The following is a 25,877-nucleotide window of genomic DNA, read 5'->3' as shown; positions in this document are numbered from 1 at the left end:
CAGGCTAGGAGGAAGGAGGCAGTGTTACTCGTAATTTTTTCCATATGCCGACTGGAGTACAAAATGATGCCAAGATTCTCCCACTCTGATCACAACATACCCACCTACAGGAAGTTACAAACAACAAGGCCAGTATAGCTTGACTGTAAGTCTGCCTTATGATCACCAGGCTTCTACAGTGATGAAAGTTTAAGTGATCAGGTGGTATCCAGTCTCATTATGGTCATAATCCATTCCCTATGGACAAAGTGGCACTTTGATCTACAAAAACACAGCTGATGTGGACAAACAGGCTTGATGACACTAACTTAACAAAGAAAGTAACACTGATTCGGCAGTGAGAAGAAGGCCACTACAAGGAAGAAAATCAGGGGCCTTTCATTGCTGGGTTGAGTTTATCAGATCCATCTTGTTAACAAAGTATGTTTATGATTATTTCAACGACACCTTGTATAAGAATGAGTTGCAGAGAATCTAGTGGTTTGCTAAATTTCAACAGTTTACTAGATGGATAAAAACACTCAGCTCTTATAAAGGTTCATTTTAAAACACTTGGGGGAGGGAATAAAAGGTAGTACCTAGCAGCAAGTGATTATGCCCTCAGAAAAAGAAACTTATTTGGTTCACTAGCAAAGCTGTCTCTCCCTCCCTGGCCTAGTATACTGAGACAAATTGTACCATCAAAAATTCTCTTTTCTCTGCCAGAAGGAAATAAAACTCTTTCTTTGTCATCGGCTGTATAGGAGTTTCCTGATGACAACCACGACAGAAGGCGAGTTATTGGTCAATTTTACAAAATTAACTAGTACAGTTATGGGCAGTTTTAGGGAGCAGCTTGCTTACTATTGTCTTTCCCCAACCACTGTATAATTTAACATCACTTGAATAGACACAGTTCTATCTATATTCTGAGACCCATTTTGGATCGGAACTCTGACACTACGCTGGATTTAAATGTTCAATTTAAATCTTATTGAGATTTTGAAGATGTTCTCCCACGTTCTATCAGGGACAGCATCTTTTCTAGGAACATTCTAGCCGTTACTATCAGGGATAACAAGCACAGCAAACGACCTACACATGAATCAGTGCAAGAGGGATACTACAGGATTAATTCATGGGGGAAATATCAGAGGACTGCTCTAGAAATTCTTCCTGTACAGATCAAGAAGGATGCTCCACACAGGTATTTGCTACTAATGAGAGTGGAACAGTAAGCAAGTTATGATTATACCATCTTCTATTGTAAAAGAAATGAAAATCTGGAAACTGCATATTGCTTCCCTTAACTCATTTTAAATTCTGGGCACAGCAATCCAATCTTGTTAGTTATTAAGATGTTCCAACTGAACTACCATGACCCAGAGCATTCCTATATATCACTATGACAGCAGACCAGGAATGGAGAACTTTTTTCTGCTGAGGTCCATGTTTCCTCAGTTATAATCTATGCTAGTAGTAGGCAGTGCCAGAGCCAAGGTCAAAAGAAGGCAGACTCCCCATTTTTCCTACTTCCATTCCCAGTGTTTCCCTTCCGTGCCACTGGCCAAGTTACATGCATTTTATTCAGCTACAATTGCCCACCTCTGCAGCAGGCAATTTGGTATATAACTGCTCCCAGTCAGAGGAAGAGAGGAACAGGCTCTAACTTGCCCTGTCTAGGTGGTTTCTCTTCCTGCTCAAGTTTCCTCTGAGAAGGATTTTAATCTGTGAAAGATGCTTGGAGAACAGCATTACAGACAAAGCAGCCTCCTCGGGGTGCAAAGTGAATTCTTACAACAAAAATGTCTGAGCTTCTGGCATCCTGTCAAGGCTAAAAAAAACCAACAACTTTTATTTCAAAGGTGCGAGCTGCTTTACTTTTTAAATAATAGAGCCGCTGGTTGCTACAGATTCATTATCACACTATGGGAAATAACCAAAGGCCAAGGAAGTAAGGCCACACATTAAGACACACTTTCTATCAATGCTTTTCGTTTTGCTTTTTAAAAACTTCGCTTTATACACTTTTCAGCCCTTCCTTTATCCTATCTTAAAAATAAGATTTGATAGATCTCTATTTTAACTCTTCTAAAAATGTCTCCAACCAAGAAAGCAAATCCATTGTGGGTAACTGAATGTCTGTGTCCTGTTTCCAGGAAGAATACCATGAAACTGAGAAGCAATGCTTGCCACTCCTGGATAACAACGATACTAGACTTTTAGAGTGCAGAAGCTGCCTCACTCCAGACTCTACACCCTTTCCTTAACTCTTACAGGCATATTACTACCAATGCAGCCGAACTGCTACCACATGATAGCGAAATTGAAACGTTAAACTGCCCTTCACTGATGCACCGCCAAAAGACGGTTAAAGTTTTTCCCAGTCACAAATGTTAAGATTTTGGACTTCCCTTTCCAGAGGCAATTGGGTGCAGAGTGGTCTGGTGTTGGCATATCCTGACTCTCACCATCCATCATGTCTCAATTTCCCCCCTCTTTAGGGGTTCAGCAGAACTCCCAGGTTCTGCGGAGAACTGCGCGTTGATTTCCAACCCTTACCCTGGGTAAGCTGGGATGGCTGTTGGAGGTACTGCTCTCACTGCGCCATACACTGTCCGCCCTCGGCCCCTCAGATGAGCTCCCCTGAATGCGGCTGCTGTGGTGGCTGCAGTTGGGTAAGGGAAGCCGGGAACTGTGAAGACAGACAGACAAGGAAAGATATGAGAAGGATCACTACGTCCGCCCAGTTAACCACAGCCATCTTTGACTAGAACGATACGCAACTCCAGAGCTGGAGAAATGTTTCGCACCTGTCCTGCAAAGGAGCATGCTTTGAGCCCCAATGACATTGCATACCTCTCGCTACATCATGGCCTTGAAGGGGAGGCAGGGTTGCAGAGAGGCCTGGCATGCAAGGGATTAATGCTGTGTCATGCCTCATTCATCACAAACTGCAAACTGTTTTCCTCCTCCTCCACCCCATTTTAAGAATGCCATGCAGTCTGGTTAGAAACAGTCCGAGAAGCACAGAGAGTTGCCACTTATACAGGCAGGTGACTCTTCCACATACTGGGGGCGGGCGGGCGGGCTTTAAAAGTCTGTTGTTATTATGAGCCTCTTAAACTGGTGGGCTGACGACGAGATTTTGTATGTGTGCATGTTTGTGTGTGTGTATTCTTCCCACACTCAATTTAAGTACAGAGGGGACCTAAGAATCTCCTGTAATGCAGCCAAAATTGATAACGATGTGCCAGTTTACCAAGAGCCCACCTTCCGGCATAGGTGACCATTAAGTGGTTTCGTATATATTGGGCCCTGTTTTATTACACTTCATGCTGGAGTAAACTGGCTCAGGGCAAAACATGTCTAAACCTCAGAAGGCAGCTGGGAACACAAGGCGATGACAGATGATACCCAGAAGGCGCCAGTCAGTCACAAGGCACAAATCCAACCCAAGGTGCTTCCAGGCGCATGCCACAAGGGGGCCTGCGATGGACTCGCAGTTTAGTAGCTTGAATAATATGTACTTTGGAGTGTGGCCTGTTTCACTTCTTCAGTTCTAAAGCAATTGGTTCCTTCATGCACATTTCCTCCCTCATGATTTACAGCACTCTTGTAACGTGGGGCAAGCCCAGCCACAAGCAGGCTTGCAGGTGTGCTGCAAGATGGAAAGGGTCACGGCCACTGCCCAGAGAAGTGCTGTCACTTTCTAACAAAGCCCATCCTTTCAAGTACATATTATACAGACTGAAAATAAGAGGGCTAACAGATCACTGTTTACTCAAGCACAGTAACAATACAGGGGCCAATAGGGGCTACTTACTGATTAAAGGAATGTAAGTGTTAATACCCCCCCTTCCTGACAGGGGCACTGCAGCGTCATTGCCCAGCGAGACATCTGCTTGAAAACTGGATGCTAATTTAGTTTTAAAAAGAATAAAAAATGTAAAAAGGTTATAAAGAAACAGCAGTTTGAGAACACAAACAAACACCACTGCAGTTAAATAGCAGAAAGAGACGCATCAACGTTTTCTACCTGCATATAATTCAGGGCCATACACTGCTCCAACCACAGGGCTTAGCTTCCAACCTGAAAGAATAAAGACAGAGGGAGCATCAAGATCTACCCCAGGGGAAGAGCAAACAGCTTGATATATGCAGTGTAGTTTCTGGTGCATCCCTCTAGTTTCCATGCAGATTGCTGCTGTGTATAAAAGCAGGCTAGGTTTTCCCAAATTCTCACATTCTGGACATAGATGGAAAAAGCAGAAAATCAACTGATTCCTTCTGGTAAAAATTATGTGCAATTACGTCCTGCAGTTCAAGTATGAGTCTTTATTCTTTTTAAGGTAATGGTTGGAGTAAGGAAGCAAATGAAAAAGATGAAGTCTAAAGCGACTACTACAAGCTGTTTTACAATAAGAACAAAACAAACGATTTGTGAAATTGAGGCCTGAGATCTCTGAACACCTGGTGGTGAGCTCCCAGTGTTAAGTGTGATGATGAACATTTGAAAGAACAAGAGAAATGCCTGTCCTAATAGATCTGGCTCACAATGCAGTTGTGGGAGCTAGCATTTGGTGCAGATGCACTGCACATTGACTTAACTGGAGAGGGCCACCTCTAAAACTAGGCATATAAACTACAGGGGTGTCAATTTATGATTGCTGCTGCCATGCAGCATGTGTCGGTTAGAATCGTACAAGTTTCTGAACTTCTGCACTATAATTCCTTGTGCTAAACTGGAGATGCTATTGCCTCAGAGCTCCTCTACCAAAAAGGAGTACCATTGTACCTACCTGAAGGGTAGATTTGCTTTTCCAGTGTAGCATCACTGGGCTGGGCTTACTTATGCCTCTAGTGAACTTGTTTCAGTGGCTCAAAGGTGGGTGGGGTCATTCCATACCAAGTGATCCAACTTTTTTAGCTCATGTCATCCAATCTTCTTAATATTTTGTACAATTGTTGAATGATCAGAACTATGTATATATGTAAATATGTATTTTGTTGTACTTCATGAAATGAAATGTACAAACAAGAATTCTTTCAAATCGTTAATTCTATCATGCAATAGCAAGCTATCACTTGGTTTTGGATCACACTGTTAAGAGAAAAGCCTGACTAGCTTTACAGACACCTTTTAACTGAATAACTTTCTAAAGAAATGCCCGAAGCAACTGATATTATAGTTGAAGTCTTGTTTACTCTGTCATATTTTACTCCAAGAAGACCCATTTATCTTAAATAAAACCCAATAAGGCAGACATGTATGTACACCTTTTTTTAATGTGATCCCACTGAGATCGCAATATGAAATTTTGCAGGCAGCTCTAATTTTTGAAATTTCAAACCTTCATAGATAAAAAATTAAGATTTAGATTTAAACTTAGTTTTGATCATTCAACAAGTGTGCAAAATATTAAGAAAAGTGGATGGCATAGGGTAAAAAAGTTTGATCACTTCAGATGGAATGACGCAGTGATGGAGAGCTGAGAGTGCCTTATGAAGATTATAGGAAGGAAAGTGATAAACAACTGGAGGACACTGGAGAAGTGCTCCACAAAGAAAGTGTTTTACCAGTGGGTAAGTGGCCAGAATGAGCCTATCTAGACATGTCAGAATAGAAGAAATGGTTGCTACTTGTATTTAAGCGTATTAGGATTGAGCCCTTGTTGAAGGCCTTCCTGTAGGAACGCTAATAAGTCAGGGATTGGAGGTGGCTTCTGCTGGAACTTGCTTGCACCTGGTCCATTTAAGAAAGGCCCTCCATGTCGCCCAGTAGATGTGGATTGTAGACAGGTGTCTGGAGTGCAGAACTGTGGAGATGAATGTTGGTGGGAGACACTGGTTCTCCATATGTGGACCAGTTGCCCTTCGCCATGCAGGCTGGCATCCAATGTAATGGTTGTATTTGGGGGATTTCTGAAAGGTATTCCTTTTCGGAGGGTAACACCCCTTGTCCACCAGTACACGGTCTCCATTGGTATGGACGAATTGAAATGCAGAGGTGCTTGCTGTGGAAGAAATCACTGGAGTGGTCTCACATGAAACTTGGCCTATGGCAGTGCTTTTCAACCAGTGTGCCGTGGCACCCTTGGGTGCCTTGAATGATAGTCAGGGGTGCTGAAGGCAACACTGGCCTCTGCCCCTCTTTCCTTCCCTCCCTCGATGCCCTTTTGTGACTCTGCCTCCCAAATGCTTGTGCGGCTGTTGCAGCAGTCCTGGCTTCAAGCTCCCCAGGCAAATGGTGCCTCTAGGGCTAGCCAGGGGTTGATGGTTGTCAGGAGCTGAGGCACCCTCAGAGTAAGCAAGCAAGTGGGTGAGGGAGGCCAGGCAGCCAGTCCACTGGCCCTTGCTGTTAGGAATGGACAGAAAAGTGGGAGGCCGAGCAGGCAGGCAGTCTCTGTGCTGGCCTTTCTTGTGCTTGCTGTGTGCAAGGCCTGCCTAGGAGCTGAGTGCCTTCTGCCTTCATTCACTAGAGGCACAAGTAAGCCCAATCCAGCGATGCTATACTGACAAGCGAAATTGAGATCAACACACAAACCATGAACTGATCAGGTCAAAATGGGCTGACACAAACCAACCAAGAACATAATGCCCAAGTACACTTCATGGCTCAGGCAGGGTTACGTGTTTCGGCCCCGTGTTGGACAAACGATTCCTGCCTCATGGGGGGGTTGGACTAGATGATCCTCGTGGTCCCTTCCAACTCTACGATTCTATTCTTCTAATTATTATATATTTTCTTTTCTTGAACATTTTCTTCTGAATTTGAGGGTATGAAAAATATCTCTGCAATGGCATTTTTAAATATTTGCCCAACGAAAAGCAAAGTCAAACAAACAAAATAATGTAACAGAGATCAGCTGCTAACTCGCTATGTTCCTATAAACTGAATGAAAACTTATGGGTCAGAGCTGTGCAAACCATGTGCAATACACATAGTAGTACAAATCTGAATTTGGATTCTGGCTGGTTTTTATGCTAGATTAGTACATTTATGATGTACTGCTATAGGCCAGGAGGGGAATATATCAGTAACCCACACAGTCCCATACTGCTACCATTGAGGGGCCACACCTGTATAATAAAGCACACTAATGTTCCATATTTAACATCAAGAAAGCTCTCAGCCAAAGACTTGAAGAACTGCTACTATTCAATGTAAACAGTACTATACTGGATGGACCAATGATTGAATTCAATGTGAGGGAATTCTTGTACATCCTTGTGGGGAGGAGCTGTGGCTCCGTATTGGAGGACATGAACTACAATCATGACTCATCCTTGATATTGCCAATTAAAAATTATTAGCAGGTAACACAGCTGGAGAAAAAAAGCTTGTGCTGAGCTCAGAGAGCCATTACCATTCTAGCTCAGTACAAAGTAGTTCCTTATAGCAATATTATTATATTAGATGCAGGGGGGGGAAAACAAATTTCTTTTTAGTGCAGGTAGAACACAGTTCTGTCTATGGTTCACAAAGTGTGAGGCAGCCTTCCTATGAATACAAGAGCATTTGCAGTAAACACATCTGAGCTCCTACCCCAATCGCTTCTAGTTCAATCTGTAAGTGCAGAATGCTAGTGCCATCTGTCCTTTCTCCCATTAACCAGTGTAGCGAAAGGACGGAGAACACAAGCCAATGGCCTTTGCAGGTTCTGGCTGCTTCTCTGTAGTTCCTATCTGTAAAGACCTGCTGTTAGGGTTTCTTTGCCTCCAAGTGACACACTGTATGGCCGCCACTACTTTACATGGGAAAAGCTGTACTTCAGATTGCAGCCCATTTACTTTGTCTCATAGGACTTAAATGAGAACCAGTGAGAAGTGAGCCAGCCCTAACTTTTCATCTGCAGAATTTTGCTTTGGTCTCTCCCCCCCCCCCTTATGTAATGAAAGTAAGTACAGTGGTGCCTCGCAAGATGAAATTAATTCGTTCCGTAAGTTTTTTCTTCTTGCGAGTTTTTCGTCTTGCGAAGCACGGTTTCCCATAGGAATGCATTGAAAATCAATCAATGCGTTCCTATGGAGACCGTCCGGGGACAGAGGGGAAGCTCCGCACGCCTTCCCCTCTGTCCCCGGACCTGTTTTAAAGCAAGGGGCAGCGGGGAGAAGATTGCTTCTCCCTGTTGCCTGCCCCGCAATCTCCGGGGACAGAGGGGAAGGCGTGCGCGCCTTCCCCTCTGTCCCCGAACCTGTTTTAAAGCAAGGGAAGGGGCAGCGGGGAGAATCGCTTCTCCCCGTTGCTGCCCCTTGGTTCAAAAGGGGTCCGGGGGGAGAGGGGAAGGCGCGCTGCGCTTCCCCGCTATCCCCGGAGCTTGCGGGGCAAGCTTCGTTTTGCGAAGCAAGCCCATAGGGAAATGCGTCTTGCGAAGCGGCTAAGAAAATGAAAAACTCCTTCGTCTAGCGAGTTTTTCGTCTTCCGAGGCGTTCGTCTTGCGGGGTACCACTGTATGATGAATGTGGGGAACTGGCTTTCTTATACAGATTATAAATAGTTATATGTGCACATGCACAAAATCATTGTTTTATTTTTAACTTGGGGGTGCTCGCAATGCTATTTGAGAACGTATAACTGAACCACAAAGGCATATTTCCTAAGTAACCCCTATTTCACTGTAGTTTTTTACAAGATTCCATTTTCATTCCTTGATAAAGTTACTTACACTTCAAAGATCTGCCATTCTTGAGAATTTATATTAGGCTACTGGCAGGGGTATGCAGCTATATCATCTCAGCATAACTAATTAACCTGCCAGTGCAATGCATTATAATATATAGCACACCTTTGGAACAAAGCCTCTGTGCTGTCACAACAAGAAAGCTAATATGACTAAGGGCTTAGCACAAGAATGTGGGTAGATAATGTACAGCTGCATGAAAACTCAGCTTTTACAATTCTGTGAAAAACACAAACACCATCCCTATCCAACCAGACAGCATACAGATTTAGCAAATACACCCTTCTCAATGAACCTTGTTTAAAACATGCTGTTATTCAACCCAAATTGGTAACTAGCATTTCTCACTTAATGGTGATTGAGCTTAATGGTGACTAAGCCAGACCAAGAGCTACTTTTAGGAGACAGCAGGGCTTAGAATTTGGACCTTTTTGCCTCCAGTTTTGTTTTAGCCACCCACAAGTGCTTTTATAGTGGCTGTTGTACTATGGACTACTAGGTCAACACCAATTATTTTCAGGAAGATCAAAGTTCATGTGTTTCATTTCATGCCATCTCTTGAGAATTAGTATAGTTAAACGGCAAGTGCTGAAACAGTTGCGTTGCCATTATCAAATGTTGTTCAGGTACAGTATTTGGCAATAAGCTTTTGTGTAACACAGACATGGTCAAATAAGAGCATTATAGGAAAGGTTAATTCACACAAAGAGACTGGCAGTCAACGGGCAAGTTCCTTCTTTGTGGGTTTTGTAAACCTTGCTAGGACAGACAAAACTGGACTTCACCCTTCTAACCTAGCATTTTATGATTTCTCCCAAGGTCTTTGTGGAAAGGTCTGCATGAGGGATAAGGGAAGAGAAAGATTTTTATTTTGAATTACAGATTTGCATGTGTATTTGTTAGGCCCTTTCCTTGTCCGCATACTTTCCCACTATTAAATATTGGGTCCACTTTTTAAATACCTCCCCATTCTAAAAGCAGTTTGCAGGTTTGGTGAAGGAAGCTGCTGGGCAAACAAGTGTCTAATAAATCTGATACATGAATATTATCATTTGTACACACATATCAGACCGCAGTTACTATCTTCCAGTGATGGAACTTTTCATGTTGATCATTTCTCACTAATTTACCAGGGAATGGCAAGGGCAATGTTTTTGTTATTCCCTACAGTTTGACTTGTTAAGCTATATTTAACATTAAGTTTCCTTGCTCAGAACTAATTCTGATACCATTAAATAATTGCAGTTGGGTACTCTCTTACTAGGGACGCAGTGGGTTAAACCACAGAGACTAGGACTTGCAGATCAGAAGGTCGTCAGTTTGAATCCCTGAGACGGGGTGAGCTCCCGTTGCTTGGTCCCTGCTCCTGGCAACCTAGCAATTCGAAAGCACATCAAAGTGCAAGTAGATAAATAGGCACCGCTCCAGCAGGAAGGTAAACGGCGTTTCTGTGTGCTGCTCTGGTTCGCCAGAAGCAGCTTAGTTATGCTGGCCACATGACCCGGAAGCTGTATGCCGGCTCCCCTGGCCAATAAAGCAAGATGAGCGCTGCAACCCCAGAGTTGGCCACGACTGGACCTAATGGTCAGGGGTCCCTTTACTTTTACATCCTCTCTTACGCTTTGAAAAACGGGCATCTTACTTCAGTGTCTATACACGCCAGTCACAAAAGATTTCGAAGATGCTATTCTTCCAACAAAGCTTTCTATTATGCTGAAATCCAGGGAAGGAAGAACAGTCCCAATAGCTTAGCTCTTCCCCCATAAACCTTGCTTATTATTAGCAGAATTTCCTCTTACCGTTTGCATACGGTGTGACCATCTTCTTATTAGTCATCACACGGGCGGTGGCATTATTAACCTAAAAGTAAAAAGGAGGAAAGGGGGGAAGAGGGGAGGAAGCACAGGACTTTAGAGAAAATGGTGAAAACTTGTGTGTGTTTTTGTTTTTTTAAACTTGTTTAAAAATTCAGCACATTTAATTTTACTTTTGCAGGTTGCCATTAAATTAAATATTAAAATTGCAAACCAATCTAATTCTGGCATTTTAATTCTGGCATTAAAGGCCAAAAAGAGCACATTTTCTCAGGCATCCCTGCTACCTTTGACTGAACTGGGCATTTGATGCTCACTGATCCAAAGGGCAAAAACTCCCCCTATTGCTATTTTCTCCACGTCCAGCTTGACTGGTATGAAGTAATGAACATAAACAACTTTTGTCTCATATTTTAGTAGCCTTCTGTCTCATATTTTAGTAGCCTTTCACTGAACTGCAGTGGCCTACTAATATTACAGAGGAGACATCTATTCAGGCGGAAGGAGAGCTTGGATATCCCAGGTGCCTTGGACTAATTCCCTCTACTCTGGATTCCTAAAGCAAGGCTGCCTGGCCTACATCCCAGTTTCAGGATATCCTGAGATATTGACGCACCCATCTCCAATTGCTGACTTTTGAGACGAGGACAAAAAAAAAACACCATTTAGAAACTGGTAAGGTGTCTCCTGATTTCGTAGTGCACTCACCCTCATTTCTGAGCTCTTTATAGCCCCAAGCCATCTAAGCACTGCAGCAAGTGTGTGTTACAGCAGAAATGGTGCTGGAAAAACATGGGAGCGGTGGGCAAAGCCAAATTACTGCAGCCCCGTGTCAGACACAGCCTCAGAGCTCTTGCAAAGAGGGTGAAGGCTGAGCTAGAATCAGTGACATTTCGAAATCCTAAGCCGTAACAGAAGGAAAAGCCACAAGGCCGATTCTTAGATGCCCTCTAATGTTTAACAGAAGAGTGAGCTCGGGCAGGGAAGAAGGGAGCCTGGAAACCCATTACTCTAATTTCAGCCCCCAAACAGTATAAACATCATACATTTAAAAAGAATGGGAAACAACAACGATGAGACTGAGAGCATGCTGTTAAAACACACATAAAAAAAGAAAAACAACAACAACAACAATCGATTAATGGGGCTAGGGAGGGAGAGAGAGAGGAGAGGTCTCACAGACAATCATTAAGATGGAGCGAGTGCCTGAAATCAGCTGCTACAGCAGAGTGCAATACAAGCACTTAAAGGAAAAATGGCCAAAACCAATCAGAAACCACCAGTCAGCAAAGAGAGACCAACAGCTGCATTTAACTGAGTGAAGAAGAAAAAATGGCAAGGGGAGAAAGGAAAAATGAAAAACAATCACAGGTTTGGAGAGAGGCAGAGCAAGAAAAGAAAAAGGGGGCAGGGAGAGAATAAGGAGGGGAAGGGTATGGGTGCATTAATAAAAACCAGCCAAACTGGAGTTCAGTAACTCTGAGTAAGATGTGCAAGGGAAATCACCAGGAAGTCAGTAATCAAACAGCTCAGACTTATACAAAACGGTATGTACATCCAAAGTCCAGGCGGCATTACTCAACAGCATTGAAAATAAAAAGGGGTGGGTGGGTTGGGGTGGGAAGGGGAAAAGGAAAGGGGGGGGGACAACAAGTCAAATCACATTTTGTAGTGTTAATGTGAAATGGCAGATGGATTTTTTTCTTTCTTAATTTTGTTTTGCATTAAAAAAAAGAAAAGAAATAAGCTTCTCCTCTAGCACTTTTGTTTCACTTACCGCCAACTCGTACCATCGCCAGCATTGTGTATAGTTACCATGGAAAGAGTGAGTCAAGTGAAGGGCCCTAAACACTAAACCATTGAAAAGGGAAATAAAACAACAAAAACAAAACAAAAAAACAAAACAAAAAAGCAAAATATGCAGACATCTTACTCAAAACGGCGGCTTTAAGTTTCCCCCCCTATATTTCGTACTTTTTTCTCTTAAAAAGGGAGGGAAAAGAGAAAGGGGCCAGTTAGCCTTCAATATGAGGGAATATATTTTTCTCCCCACTGATTAATCAGTTACTTCCCATGTGGATAACAACTATTCACATTTATCAAACTCTGTGCACATTGTAAGAGCTAATTTTGAGTGTATATTTACTTACTGAAATCATCTACAGAAAAATTATTCTAGCAGCCCAAGGAAGTTTCTTCCTGTGTTGTCAATCCCTTCCTGCAATTCATGTAATGTCACACTCATATGAAGGAGAACTGGCCTCTGAGGAAAAGGGCAGATTCTGGCTGGCCCCCTTCTTTGTTGTTAAGACACAAAAGTTACAAATTGGACAGTGCTCTTTTCGTTAGTTTTGATCAGGATTGGCAATAAAAAGTCGGAGCCTCATAAACTGAAGCAAAGGAAAATCAAGACAGCAGAAGGTCAAAAATTTGGAGTGGGTTGGAAACAAACTTAAGAGAAAGGAGAAAAAGAAAAATACCTAAAGTAACAAAACATATATAGATATATATTTGGGTGGGTGTGTTATTTTTATACACCTCAGTGCAGGGGGGCAGGGGAGTGAAAAACACAGAGACACAAACACACGCACACGCACACACAAGACAGGAATCCAAATGTGAAATAAGTGAGGCAAGACACAAAAAAAGAAACAAAAGAATAAATATAAAGAAGAAATTGAATTACTGAAGACATGCACCTCGATTTTACGGCCCTCTACCACGGTGCCGTGTAATTTCTCCCTGGCCCTGTCTGCATCAGCACTATTCTCGAAAGTTACGAACCCGAATCCCTGCATGCAGCGGGAGAAGGGGGGAAAACATGCACATCGTTATATATTGAAATACTGATATCTAGATAAATAGAGAAAAAAAATATCACAGTATGAAATTGACATCAGCACAACTTAGCAATACTCTCCTAGAGTCACATTTTTGGTTCATGCATGTTTCATGAAATAAATTTAATTTTTTTTTAATAAAAAAAAGTTGTAATCAGATTTAAAATAATAACAAACATAAAGCAATTGAGGCCAGACCAAAAAAAGTACAGTTACTCGAGACAAATTTTGAAAAGTAAACTAGCTCCTAGTTTGACGGAATAAAATTTATTACATCCTAGTTGGAAATCCTCTTGCCACGTGGAACCTCACAAAGGCATGACTCTACAACATTCTCAGTAGTTGCCTCTTTGTGGCAAGGCAAGGATACACACATGCAGGTGCTTTGAACAAGCCACTACAAAAAGGGAGTGTGGTCCAACAGTTTAATGCTGTGCAAAAAAGTCACACCCTTTGCAGCAGCTCTGCAGACATTGCAGTTTTGGATTCGTCTTTTATTGATTACCACATACCTATATGATATTACCCCCCCCCCTCTCTCTCTATATATATACACACACACACTGTAAAGCTTTGCACTATACAGTGGTACCTTGGTACTTGAACAGCTTGGCTCCCGAACGCCGCAAATCCGAAAGTAAGTGATCCGGTTTGCGAACATTTTTCGGAAGTCGAACGTCCGACATAGCTTCCAATTGAGTGTAGGAAGTTCCTGCAGGCAATCGGAAGCCGCGCCTTGGTTTTCGAATGGTTTTGGGACTCCCAAAACGATTAAGTTCGACAACCAAGGTACCACTGTATATGCTCCTATAATGGTAGAGCAACTGGACATGGCTACACAATTGATCTGTTTATCTTTTCAGTCCACGCTTTACATTTCCTTTTCCTGATGCAAAATCCTTACATTTAGTTGTAAAATGAACATTGTTTAAAGAAATGCCGCAGAATATGCATATATCATCATTAAGTGGGCAACTACTGAATCTGAGGGGAAAGAATCTATTACATGGGAAAGAGCACAGAAGCTTGGGACTGATCTGAAGAACTGGATAGCCACCTAATTTAGCACAGGACAGCTTAACTTTCTTTCACCTAATCCACTTCTTTCCATATTTCGGTCACAAAGCAGACCATTTTCTAAACTTGTGATACACATTAATGGGGCTGAACAACACTTTCACAGGGACCAAGCTAGGAAGACTAAATTAATTAAATGAGAAGCTAGTAGAAAATGATAACATCTAAATAGTAGCTGAAATGATTTATTTATTTATAGCTTACTTTCCTTTAGAAAACTCAGAAGTAGGTGAGGATCCCACTGGTCTCCTCTCCAGGAATTGTTCAAGTCTACTTCCATTTAGCTTCAGCAGTGTGGTCTGAGCATTAGTTGTTCCATTCACAAGAATGTCAAGATTTGGCTTAGCCCATAGCTAGATAAAATATCATCGTGGCAGTTTTACAGCCACATTTCAAACACTGTAGTAGTTAATCTTTTCGAGTTCTTTCACCCCAGAAACAGGAAGGACAAAGTATATGTCAACTATAATGGAAACTGCTGATACTGAAACAGGAACCTAGGTAATGAAGGCTGCAATCCTGTACACACTTACCTGGAAGTAAGTCCCACTTAATGCAACTAGATTTACTTCTGAGTAGACTTGCCCAAGACTGTTTAGGTGGAGTAGTACACTTACACATAGTTTGAGGGGAAAATCTACCTTGGCTTTACATGAAACATGAGATGCCGTGGCTAGAGAGCCATTTTAATTTTTCACTAAGTTAAAGTAGCAAGTGGGTCATCATTTTAAAGTGCTCTTGAAGATGCTATAATGAGAACCTGCTAGGGCTCAAGCCTTTCCCCATCCCTGCGGCAACTGTGTGAAGGATTTATTTCTCTATTTTTGCTTCACAGCTGGGTTTCCTGCCCTGTATTTGTAGAGTTCAATGGGAAGCTTATTCATGGGAAGGAAGGGATAAAGATTTTTTTAAAAAAATCAGTTGATAAATTAAACTGGGTCACTGGATTCTCCAGCAAAAATATTATTACTGGATATTTAAGCAAATTCTTCTCAAAAAGGCTTATCCAGACATGCAAACCCCAAACTTTCATGCAATGTTTTGAAGGTGTTAGGGCTGAGGGTGCTGCCAGCAGCTTCTCCCCATTCTCCTGCCCTCTCGGCCCCAGACAGACATGTGGTCAATTCTGAAGCTGTTCTGTGGCTGGCAATTGCAACTCTACCTTCTTAGGCAAATCCATTCCCCACCCCCCCAAATGCAGCCCCTTGGAGGCTGCTCTCAGAAAGCCTATTTCTGCTCTAGTGCTTCCCCAGTCACATTCCATCCTACTAGGAAAACAGACTGATTTCCTTCAACGCAAGAATTGCTGCTTGTTGGGGAACTTGCTTTTGCTAAGAAGATGAGAATATATAGGATATGCTAGCTGGGGGGAGGCAATCTAATCTCTGTGTTCCAGATGAGCTATCTGGCCAAACACACATACACTAGGAACTTAATGAATACAATTAGTTTAGTTTTTAGTTTGGTTTGGTTTGGTTTGGTTTGGTTAGTATGCCATCCTATACCCGAAGATCTCAAGGTGGTTCACAACAGAACACTATTATCTACACAATGAGATAATCTTCTCCAATAGGATAGTCTAATGAATGGGTTCCTGAGTCCTTGGAGGAGGAGCAGGAATCACATATTATAAACAGATGTACATACTCATCTGTCACATTTACAAACTTTTTTCACTGCAATTGTTTTAATTTGTTATTAGTTTGTGCTTTAAAGAAAACAAAACAACAACACCAAACAGCATAAAATATCTGTCCATAAGCATGAATAAGTTTCTTTAGAACTGATATTTTGTGATGTTTGAAGGACATCTCAATTAGTAAAATATATGCATTCCTTTATTGGGTGAAGATTGTCCATGTACATCACAGAAAATATTAAGTTGAAGGAAGGCAGCAACTATGCATCCACAAAGCTATATAATATTACAAAGTATTACTACTAACCTATTTTTGATTGGCTTTGCTACCAATTTTAAAGTTCAGTTGTCTGTGCGTGGGTTTTTCCCTGTTTTTTTTAACAACACTTGCTTTTTACTTTTTATTGTTACTGGCTGAAAATTATCCAACTAATGCAACTGTAGATTATTAAATGCTCATAAAGAAATATCTCCTATAACCTGAAACCACCTGCAGCCCAGGGACACCCCATTTTCTTTAAGGAGCTGTTCAAGGACCCAAAAGACACCCAAGTAACCATCACCCTTTTAGTCTGGCCTCAGATTCTGCAATAAATAACAAGCAACAGGATGAGCAGTGTAAAAATAATAATTATACAGAGTTTTTAAAAATGTTTCCATCTCTGAAGAATGAGAAAGAAAATTTACCATGTAACCGTAAAGGGAGAAATCAAAAGCAGACGATTCTCCTGGGTGTGGCCAGAACACAGAAATTAAGAAAAAATAATAATAAAACCAAAAATAAACAAAAATAAACAAAAACCAAAGAAAACTAAACGGAGCCCCTGGAAACTCATGCATTGTTAACCCTTTTTTATTATGTTTAGAACATTCACCTCAGAAGCAGCATCTTTATCTTATGGTGTTGGGACGGATTTTCCATAATTTCATTTTTAAAATATATCTATATATACACAGACACACTTTAAAGACTCAGTCAACAGCCAGAAGCCTGGATAAATAGTCAAAAAGATTCCAGGCATTAGGGTTACTTGCTTCCAAAACTTATATGCATCTTGAGCCATCCTTGATAATCCATCTGAGATGAGTGATTGGCATGAAGTTCCAGGTGGTTGAGGGGAAGAAAAGGAAACCCTACTGCCATTTAAAGTAAGGATCCTACTTTCCAAGATCTGCAGTGAAAAGACTGGAACTCCCATCTAATACTGCATTGCACTGATTGAATTACGTGCTGCTGTAAAGCTATTTCATTAGAGTGGTGGAAATAATTCTGAAACACACTGGGGCTTGACAGAGTTGCATCAGCTTAAAGCAAGATAACATGTGAATACTGCAAAATCAAAGAAAAATGCTTCTGCTAATGCAGACCTAACATTAACAGAATATAAAAACACAATTGAAATCTGCAAGTGAGGGAAGCAGAACTTCACCGTATTTATTTCAGGGGCATAGTCTGTTGCAGCAAAATCCATAGCGTCTTGTAGCACCGTAAAGACCAACACATTTTTAATGTTATAAGCCAGGAGTCACCAACCTTTTTGGAACAGTGGGGACATTTTGAATTTGGGGAGTACTGAGGGCCCCAGTCAAAAAATGGCTGGCAAGGGGGCATGCCACAGCACAAAATAAGGAAAACTCCCCACCCCTGACATAAGAAGTCAGCTATAAGAAGTGAGTGGAACTCACACTCACTCATAAGGGTGTTGCTGTCTAATAACAACAGGGATCATTCCTTAGTACCAGGAAAATGTACAAGATGGCCACATCACACACATTCTCTTCTCACAGAAATCGCTTAGGAGGTGCCTGCATATTTTTTTACTTCTTTAGAAACTTTATTTCTAGGAGGACTAGACACTTCTTTTTAAATACAAGTTCAGAGATTGGGTAACCTGCCCAAGGGCGTCAATGAAAGCCCTCAAGGGCACCATGGTTGATGGAAGTTTTAATCGCTTTTTAGTCCATTGTTATTTTAACTTTTTGAAAGTTTTAAACTATAGTTGTTCATTTTTCTTATTGATAATGCTATTGTTTTAGCTTTTTTTCTAAGCCGCTTTGAGTGTTTAATTTTAGAGTCAAGCAGTGTATAAATTTTATGAAACAAGGGGAATAAATAAATCCCTGCTATAAGATTTTGTGGACTACGATCCACTCATCAGATGCAAAAAGCTTTATCCTGATTTACAGGTAACATATACGAACTGTGGAAGGTGGAATTGTTAAACAGTGAGGTCGGATGGAGATTAAGTGCAGAACAGTTCTGGCTGAGATGATTACGCTAACAACAGTAGTTTGTTCAAAGAAAGCAGTTGTTAACTTCACCGTTTACAATTTCACCACCACTATTTCTTTGTGGGGGGGGGTCAGAGAGAGATTGTCATGGACTAGCTGGATGCAGAGGCATGGTGGTGGGAGGCACCAGCTGGGGAACCCCAAATGGAAGAAGGCTCACAACCAGGAGATTGGTGGTGGGACAACAATGACTGGTCACAGGGAGAAGAGGTATGAAGAGGGTGGAGCAAAGTCAGACAAGGAGTCAGAGTCTCTGACTGTTTGGAAAGGACCCAGGGGAAAAGAAGACAGAGAGGTGTGGGAAGGTGGGGACCTTCAGTCCTTGCAACTGCCTCATTGGGGCAAGATCTATTGAGAAGGGTTACTGTACTCACTAGGCCTGAATTGTTTTGTTTCTTGGAATAAACAGTTAACTTCACTGGCACCTTGTGAGTTACTGCTGACCTGCTCTTGACTCCTGCCTTGACAGAGAGAAACCCTTATGCCACAATAATTTTATAGCCTTTAAGGTGCTACAAGACTCTTTGTTTTTATTATATCTATTTCAGGGGTAATATTGACTAAACTAGAATGCAGCTTAGATGTATGATGAGGGAAGATTATCACTGTTGCTTATTGAATTTGTCAGTCATTTTATCTTGCCTAGGGCAACCCAAAGTAATTTACAACGAAACAAGTTCTGTTATTGAGCCAACCCAATTAAAAACCCCTGAGCAGAACAGTGCAAGATCACTTGTTTCCCTGTACTAGATACTTTCCGTAAGTAAAGAGACATACAACATATCTGTTGTAGCTTTAATTTTTTTATAAAATGACTTGAGCGTAAACATGCCTATGCCCCACATGCTATACTGCCTGATTACATCAAATTATCAGTAATTAAGGTAAACTGTTCTGTCATTTGATGCATGCAATAAGCTGCAGAAAGGCAACCATGTAATTCTCAGGCATAGTTAGAAACCAAATAACATGGAAACAGCAACCATGGCACAGCAGTTTTTATGAAGCCACAGCCTTTACTGAGCAAGGCTAAGCCATCAGAACACAATGCATCCCTACTAGTCATTCTCTGGTCATGAAATACACATAGACCAATCTGAATATTCAGAACAGTAGTCCAGCAGGGTCATGTATCTTGCACATACATATTTTTGGTTTGGTCCAATATACATACAGTAGGGTGTCATGTGTACAGATCCTAAACAAAGGTTGAACCTAGGATTCTCAAGCTACTATTTTAAGTAGTGCTAACAGTGTCTTGCCAGTCTCTCATGCACTTTTTGTACAATATGTAGCACTAGAAAGGATTCTCCAAAGTCAAATAATTATTGTTCATTTATAGTTACCAGGGGGAGATTCAATTACCTGACCCTGCCAACTTACATCTTCACTGGACCAGGGTACAGAATATCAACACACTTTTCCTTTCCAATTAAATATAGGTGGATGCTTTAATTGTTGTATTGACTTGAGTAGGTTCATTATCACAAAGTTTGAGTGTTCTAGATCTAAACAAATTTGGATTTTTCAAAACCTAGAGTAAACTGGGGGAAATCAAACTTATTCTCATGGAAACCAAAATATTCATTTGGGAGGAGAAATTAAGTGTTTTCACTGGCAAACTGGAACAAACCAGCATTTAAGACACAATGGCTATGATTTCTGGTAGGCACATTACCAGGGGAAGTGCAACAAGCGCAATGAAAATTACTAAGACTATGAGGCACATTTGGCTAAAAACAAAAGAAACTCTTATTTCAATTGTTCAAAAGGTTTCTTTCTTAGAGATCTTTCAATAATCTCCTCCTTAATTGTGCATATTGTATAATTCAAATGTTTGGTGCTCCTGTGAAGAATCAATGTTTATACAGTAAAAGTGTGCATAACTATAGGCTCTCTCCAGTGAGAGCCAGTTTTTAATAAGATTTAACACATGCATGAAACCTTCTCTTAGCATGTCAGCTTAACAAGAGAAAGAAAAGCTATCATCTCATCTCGGATGGACCAATGGGTAAGATGCATTTTTATTTTTTCAGAAACTTCCCAAAATTTCACAACACTGGAACAATTCTGGCAGAGGACCTTTGCCACAGTTATGAAGGGATAAAGATATGCTCAGCCCGTGGAGGACCTTCCCAATTACTGGATGGGGGCACACCTAGGGCGATTTGGATTTTACATATTCACCTTTTTAACATTCATTTATCAAATACATATTCAAAAATATACCCTTTAGAAACCCAGGGGAGGGAGGGATAATATTGAGAACACAGCACAATGCAGGCAGCAGGAGCATCTGCTTTCCGATTCCCAAGAGAGAGGAGGAGAGAGGTTCCATATCGTTAGGTTAGAACAGAAACCACAGGGTAGGAGAAAGGCATTCAAGTTTTGGCATACTTTTTGCAGAAGAAAGGGGAGTGGTGACAAGTGAAAGGGCCCTAGAAATATTTGTGTTCCACCACTGGGCATTCTAAGCTACTGTTTTTTGTTTGTTTGTTTTTTTAAAAAGAAGGGCAAATCCCAGGCGTCCCAATTCAATATTCCGTGATATAACCAACAAACATTCTTTGAGAGTTTCCTGAGTCTCACTGAAGCTATTCACCATCTTTGAGAGATCAGGCCCCAGCTTGGAGCCAACTGATAAAAGACTGTTGTGAATTCGACAGGCAGGTGTTAGAAACTCTACCACCAAATATAGGAGAAACTAGTTGGGCTAAATATTGCCTGGATGAAAGAAAAAGGGGCAAATACCCATAATTCATAACTAACAGCTCTTGTTTTAACTGAAAACCAGAAGTCTTGGGCTTTCTTGGCTGCACTGTTAAATAGTCATAATTAGAATACCGTGATTTATAGAAGATTCTGAACATAAGAACAGAGACTGTCATGTAAGTTTATATAAAATGAGTATGATTATCACATGTGTTTATAAAATTAAAGCACAGTGTCACATGAAGGCCTTGATAAGTGCATTGTTCTTTCTGACAGGCTTGCTGCTTTTGAATCCTTTAGGCATTTAAAAGAGACTGTATATGGGAGTCAGTTTCCCCAAGGCTGACAATAACAACTAAAGCACCACTAATTCATAAACAATTTTGGCCTATGCTAACTTCAGAGAGCAGAGAAATATATTTAGAGATGCAACCACAGCAGATTGCTCATGCTCTATTGAGAGTTGCAATGGGAAGGTGCTTATTTTGCAGGAGGCTGCAATACACAAATGAAATGCCTGTGGTTCTCTTTGCAGCTTGTTAACTCTTCTCAATAGTCAAGTGGCCTATGGCTAATGAAGGGCAGTAGCCAAGCACTGCATCCCTTCCAGTTCTCAGATCAGGCAAACACGTGAAATAGATAAAGGAATAAAGGGCTCTATGCAGCCCACTATAGTTCTGCATCTCTCCACAAGTTCAACACATGTTGTGCTGCATTTATGTTATCTTAAACTTTCATAAACTGAGCTCAAAGATCATTTGCCATGAAGGGTTTAAATTCTGTTTACAGAATTTACCGAAGGTACGCAGAATATTATAGTGGTTAATATTTTAAAATAATCCCTTTTCTGGTTTTCAGATAACACATAGAAATGAATTTCAACATGCAAATTTGAACCCAAATATAAAAATCTAAGTGGGGCTCTACTATACTGGGCCATGGTTTTTTTAATATAAAAAAATACTAGGCGGTACACCTTTGAACTGTCATGTGATGGGGTGGGGGGATGGGACAGATGTTCATTTTTAATTAAAAGTGGAAAACTTAGCATTGATTAAGTCAAGCAGAGTATAGACATGCACTGTGCAAGCTTCCCCCACAGAGCTCTGCCAATGCACCTTGCTCCTGACCTGCAACACTCCCTGCTATTCCAGTGCTGGACCTACTGGGCAGAGAGAGAATCACATCAATTCTTCAGTGAGGGGACAATGGTTTCATGACGAGAACCAGTTAGGACAAGTATCACTCAAAATTGCTGCACTTGTGACCATAATGTTTGCAATTTGTTCTCTAGATAGTTCACTTAGTAGTAAGCCTGAAAAACTATCATTCAGATGCATCTTGAATAGCTACGCAAGTAGCTGTTCCAGAAAATTAGAAGCTTATACAGATACCGTAATTTGCTAAAAGCCAACATTTTTTCAATGTTGAAGGGTCCATTATGCTAGCAGAGTGGGTGGAAATTTTTCTTTCACACAAGATAGCCTGTGAAAGCTCTTATCCCATATAATTTATTCATAGATTATTATTTTTAAATGGACAGAAGCCATCTGTCCCAAACACCAGGAACTTTGAGAAATCAAAGGAAAATCTGACTCTGATAGCTTTAGTAAACCCTTTATGGCTAGAAATTTTGGGTGCCTGATCTTTCTGAAGGAATATTTTGAAAGGATTTGGGAAGAAATATATTGGCTACACTCAAAATCTGCAATTATAAGGAATGGCAATTTTTAGGCGGTTACATGACGACCAGTTCCTGTTCTGCATTATTCTCTATGCAGGAAGCTGTCCTATCTTGTCAACTTGGGGCAGGGGCGGTAGGGGAGAGGGGAGAGAAAGAGAGAAACTGGGTATAGAAACAAAACTTACCTTGGAGCCACGTTCATTAAAGATTATCTCTACATCAAGGATTTTGCCAAATTGCTGTAAAGACAGAAGAGAAGATTTACCCCTTGTCAGCTACTGCATTTATCCTCCTTTCTAAGAAAATCTTCATTTCACTAGCAAACTTTCCTTTCATAATATGCAGTTAAGAATGCTCAGTTGTTGAATTTCTTCTGGATGTCAGCTTTTATTTAAACCCTATTCAGGAACCACCCAGAAGCATGTTGGCAAGAGGGGGGGGGGGAGAGAGGACAGAGATGCATGACCATACCATCCTAGGGTCTTTCGTGAGGAAGGGCAGACTATAAATTAATTGGATGGATGGATAAATGCTGTCTCCATCCCCAGCCAGATCGCCTTTCACTGTGAGGAAAAGCTTATAGGAGTTTCTAAGCACATTCAGCTAAATGCACATGATCAGTAACACTGCATTATCGGGGTTCCCAATCGAGAGGAGGATTCCAGGCTTGTTCACTTGAACACACTAAGAATTAGATCTCTCCTTTCAACACGGGAAAGGTGTGAAGCAGGGCACAGGGGGGTAAGATGTGGGTGGGGGCTGCTGGTTCACTCTGCCCCCTCCTCACTTTTAAGCCCACATACTTTTGAGGCAAAAGCTTGAGTAGGACTTTAGCTGAAGCTGCTGACTACTTAATATGCCCTGAGTTAGTTGCAAGAGCAGAGATCTATAAAAGCAATCTCAATTCGCATTCCAGGTTAAGATATTGCAGAGCCAGGTTCAGTTTGTCACTGCAAAACCAGCGAGTGTTCCGGTAAATTAAAGATGAATGGATTTATTGTGGCATAAGCTTTTGTGGACTAGAGTGCAACGGGCAACAAAGCACTGTGGTGTGGAGTGCTCTTATTCCAGTCACTCTAGCCCTCCCCCTCCATGATACTCCATTGCATTCTGCCACCCACAGGTTTTCTGTTTTTCCGCCCCAGCAGTTAGTCAGCAAGCCAGGGTCACAGAGCATGCTCGGTCCTTATTATGCTGTTTTGGAATCTGCCCCCCCCCCAGCTTTATGGATATTTTACTCAGATATATATTTTTTGGCGGGGCGAGGCGGGGGGGGGGTACTCCTGCAAACCTTACAGTTCCCAGAGTCAACTGATACTGGCTTCTTCCACATGGGTGGTACTGCTTTAACATGCGCAGAGAACAAGTGGAGGCATGCAACACCACATGGGTGGGAATGTTTCAAAGCTTTTGCTTCTGGGGCAAGAGAGTGAAGGAACAGGTGGCTGCTGTTGGGTGGTGAGAGTGTGAGGGGACCTATGTCTCTCTTCCTGCATCCTCCTTTTCCAGCTACTCCACTCCAGAAATTTTAGGCTGGCTAGCTTAGCATCAGTTCTAGGAAAACTGGTGGAAAGCACTGTTAGAGACAGAACTACAATGTGTATAGAAGGACAAGTCTCCAGGGCTCTTCTCTGAAGGAGGCTTGGAGGATGATGACAAGAAAGAGGGCCTTTTTAGTTGTGGTTCTCTTTGTCTGTGGAATGCTCTCCTAATGAATTCTGATTGGCACCTTTGCTGACATCTTTGCAGTGACAGCTAAAAACTTACCTTTCCCCTCGGGCTTTCCGATAAACTAAGATCATGGTGGGGTTTTGGGGCTGTCAGTATGCTGCCAAAGCTTCTTGTGGCTATTACGGAGAAGATAGTTTTGTATATTTTTATGAATTGTGTGTGTGTTGTGTTTTTTTAAATGAATGTCTAGATAGTATAAAGTAGTTATGTTTACATTAAGTATGTTGCAACTTGCCTGGAGACCTTATGGCAGGGGTCACCAAACTTTATGGACCAGGACACATTTTGGATTTTGAAAGAGCGCTGTGAGCACCAGTCACAAACTGGCTGCCACAGCAGGCATGACCTAACACAAAACTAGAGAGACAATCACCCTTGGCATCCTTATGCTTACCATGGGAAGTCAGCTATGTCCTGCTAGTCTATCAACTCCCTTCCATCTGACATACTGACATGTAGCTCAGTGGCAGAAGACCTACTTGGCAGGCTTTGGTTTAATCCCTGGCATCTCCATACAGGGCTGGGAATGTCTCTGGCCTGAAACCCTGAAATAGGCAGTGCGCATACCCAATGGCATGACTCCCTATAAGGCAGTTTCCTATGTGCCTGTATCCTTAGGCTTTGTATGGGTTTTTCAGAGCCAACCCAATTCCATTAGCTTTATGTTTTCCTCAGGCTTCTCCCCCGTTCCTTTCCCTCAGGTTTTTCATTTCTGTTCCGTTCCATGCTTTGCACCATTTCTTCAGTCACCCTGCTCCTTTTTCCTCTTCCTTTTAGCTTCCCTACCTCATGGGACCTCTTTCCTGTGAGCTTTCCAGCCTCCTTATTTGCCTTTCTCTAGCCATATATAAGGGAACTTTTAATTCAACTTAAGTTGAATTCCACCACTAACAAGTTCCCTCAGCTAAAGGAGTGTTGATGAACTTTCTAATCATCACATTAAGCTGAACCAATGGAGGCCAGATGCTTCATTTGCCCTGTAGTAACCCACACAGTAATGCACTAAGAAACTCTCTCTTAGTGCATTACAGTATGGGTTACTACAGGGCAAATGAATGCTATGGTAGTAGCCCCCTTGGCATTCATAAGTTCTTGCACTACTTCCAGATGCTGCTGTGGCTCTGCCATTTTTAAATTGCTTCTCCATTAAACTCAACCCTATGTGCTATTTCTTGTATTTCTTGTAGAGAGCCAATGTGGTGTAGTGGTTAAGAGCGGTAGACTCCTAATCTGGGGAACCGGGTTCGCGTCTCCGCTCCTCCACATGCAGCTGCTGGGTGACCTTGGGCCAGTCACACTTCTTTGAAGTCTCTCAGCCCCACTCACCTCACAGAGTGTTTGTTGTGGGGGAGGAAGGGAAAGGAGAATGTTAGCCGCTTTGAGACTCCTTAAAGGGAGTGAAAGGCGGGATATCAAATCCAAACT

At 41.7% G+C, this 25,877-nt stretch overlaps 1 protein-coding gene across 14 annotated transcripts in view; it reads right to left on the bottom strand.

Moving 5' to 3' along the window:
* RBFOX2 (RNA binding fox-1 homolog 2) overlaps positions 1-25,877 on the bottom strand; it is a 175,648-nt gene that overhangs the window by 17,461 nt on the left and 132,310 nt on the right. For 9 of the 14 annotated variants that reach the window (XM_053404786.1, XM_053404794.1, XM_053404785.1 and 6 more), the window contains 6 exons: positions 22,907-22,960; positions 13,177-13,269; positions 10,463-10,523; positions 4,019-4,072; positions 3,806-3,898; positions 2,542-2,674 (listed from right to left, as the gene is read on the bottom strand). In XM_053404786.1, the coding sequence (XP_053260761.1) occupies positions 2,542-2,674; positions 3,806-3,898; positions 4,019-4,072; positions 10,463-10,523; positions 13,177-13,269; positions 22,907-22,960 (488 nt within the window). The remainder of the gene's footprint in view (positions 1-2,541; positions 2,675-3,805; positions 3,899-4,018; positions 4,073-10,462; positions 10,524-13,176; positions 13,270-22,906; positions 22,961-25,877) is intronic. The other 5 variants (XM_053404793.1, XM_053404791.1, XM_053404792.1 and 2 more) reach the window with 3 other exon arrangements.

The sequence above is a fragment of the Podarcis raffonei genome, chromosome 10, assembly GCF_027172205.1.
Source record: "Podarcis raffonei isolate rPodRaf1 chromosome 10, rPodRaf1.pri, whole genome shotgun sequence".
Lineage (NCBI taxonomy): Eukaryota > Metazoa > Chordata > Lepidosauria > Squamata > Lacertidae > Podarcis > Podarcis raffonei.
This window is presented reverse-complemented; position numbering and strand designations above follow the sequence as displayed.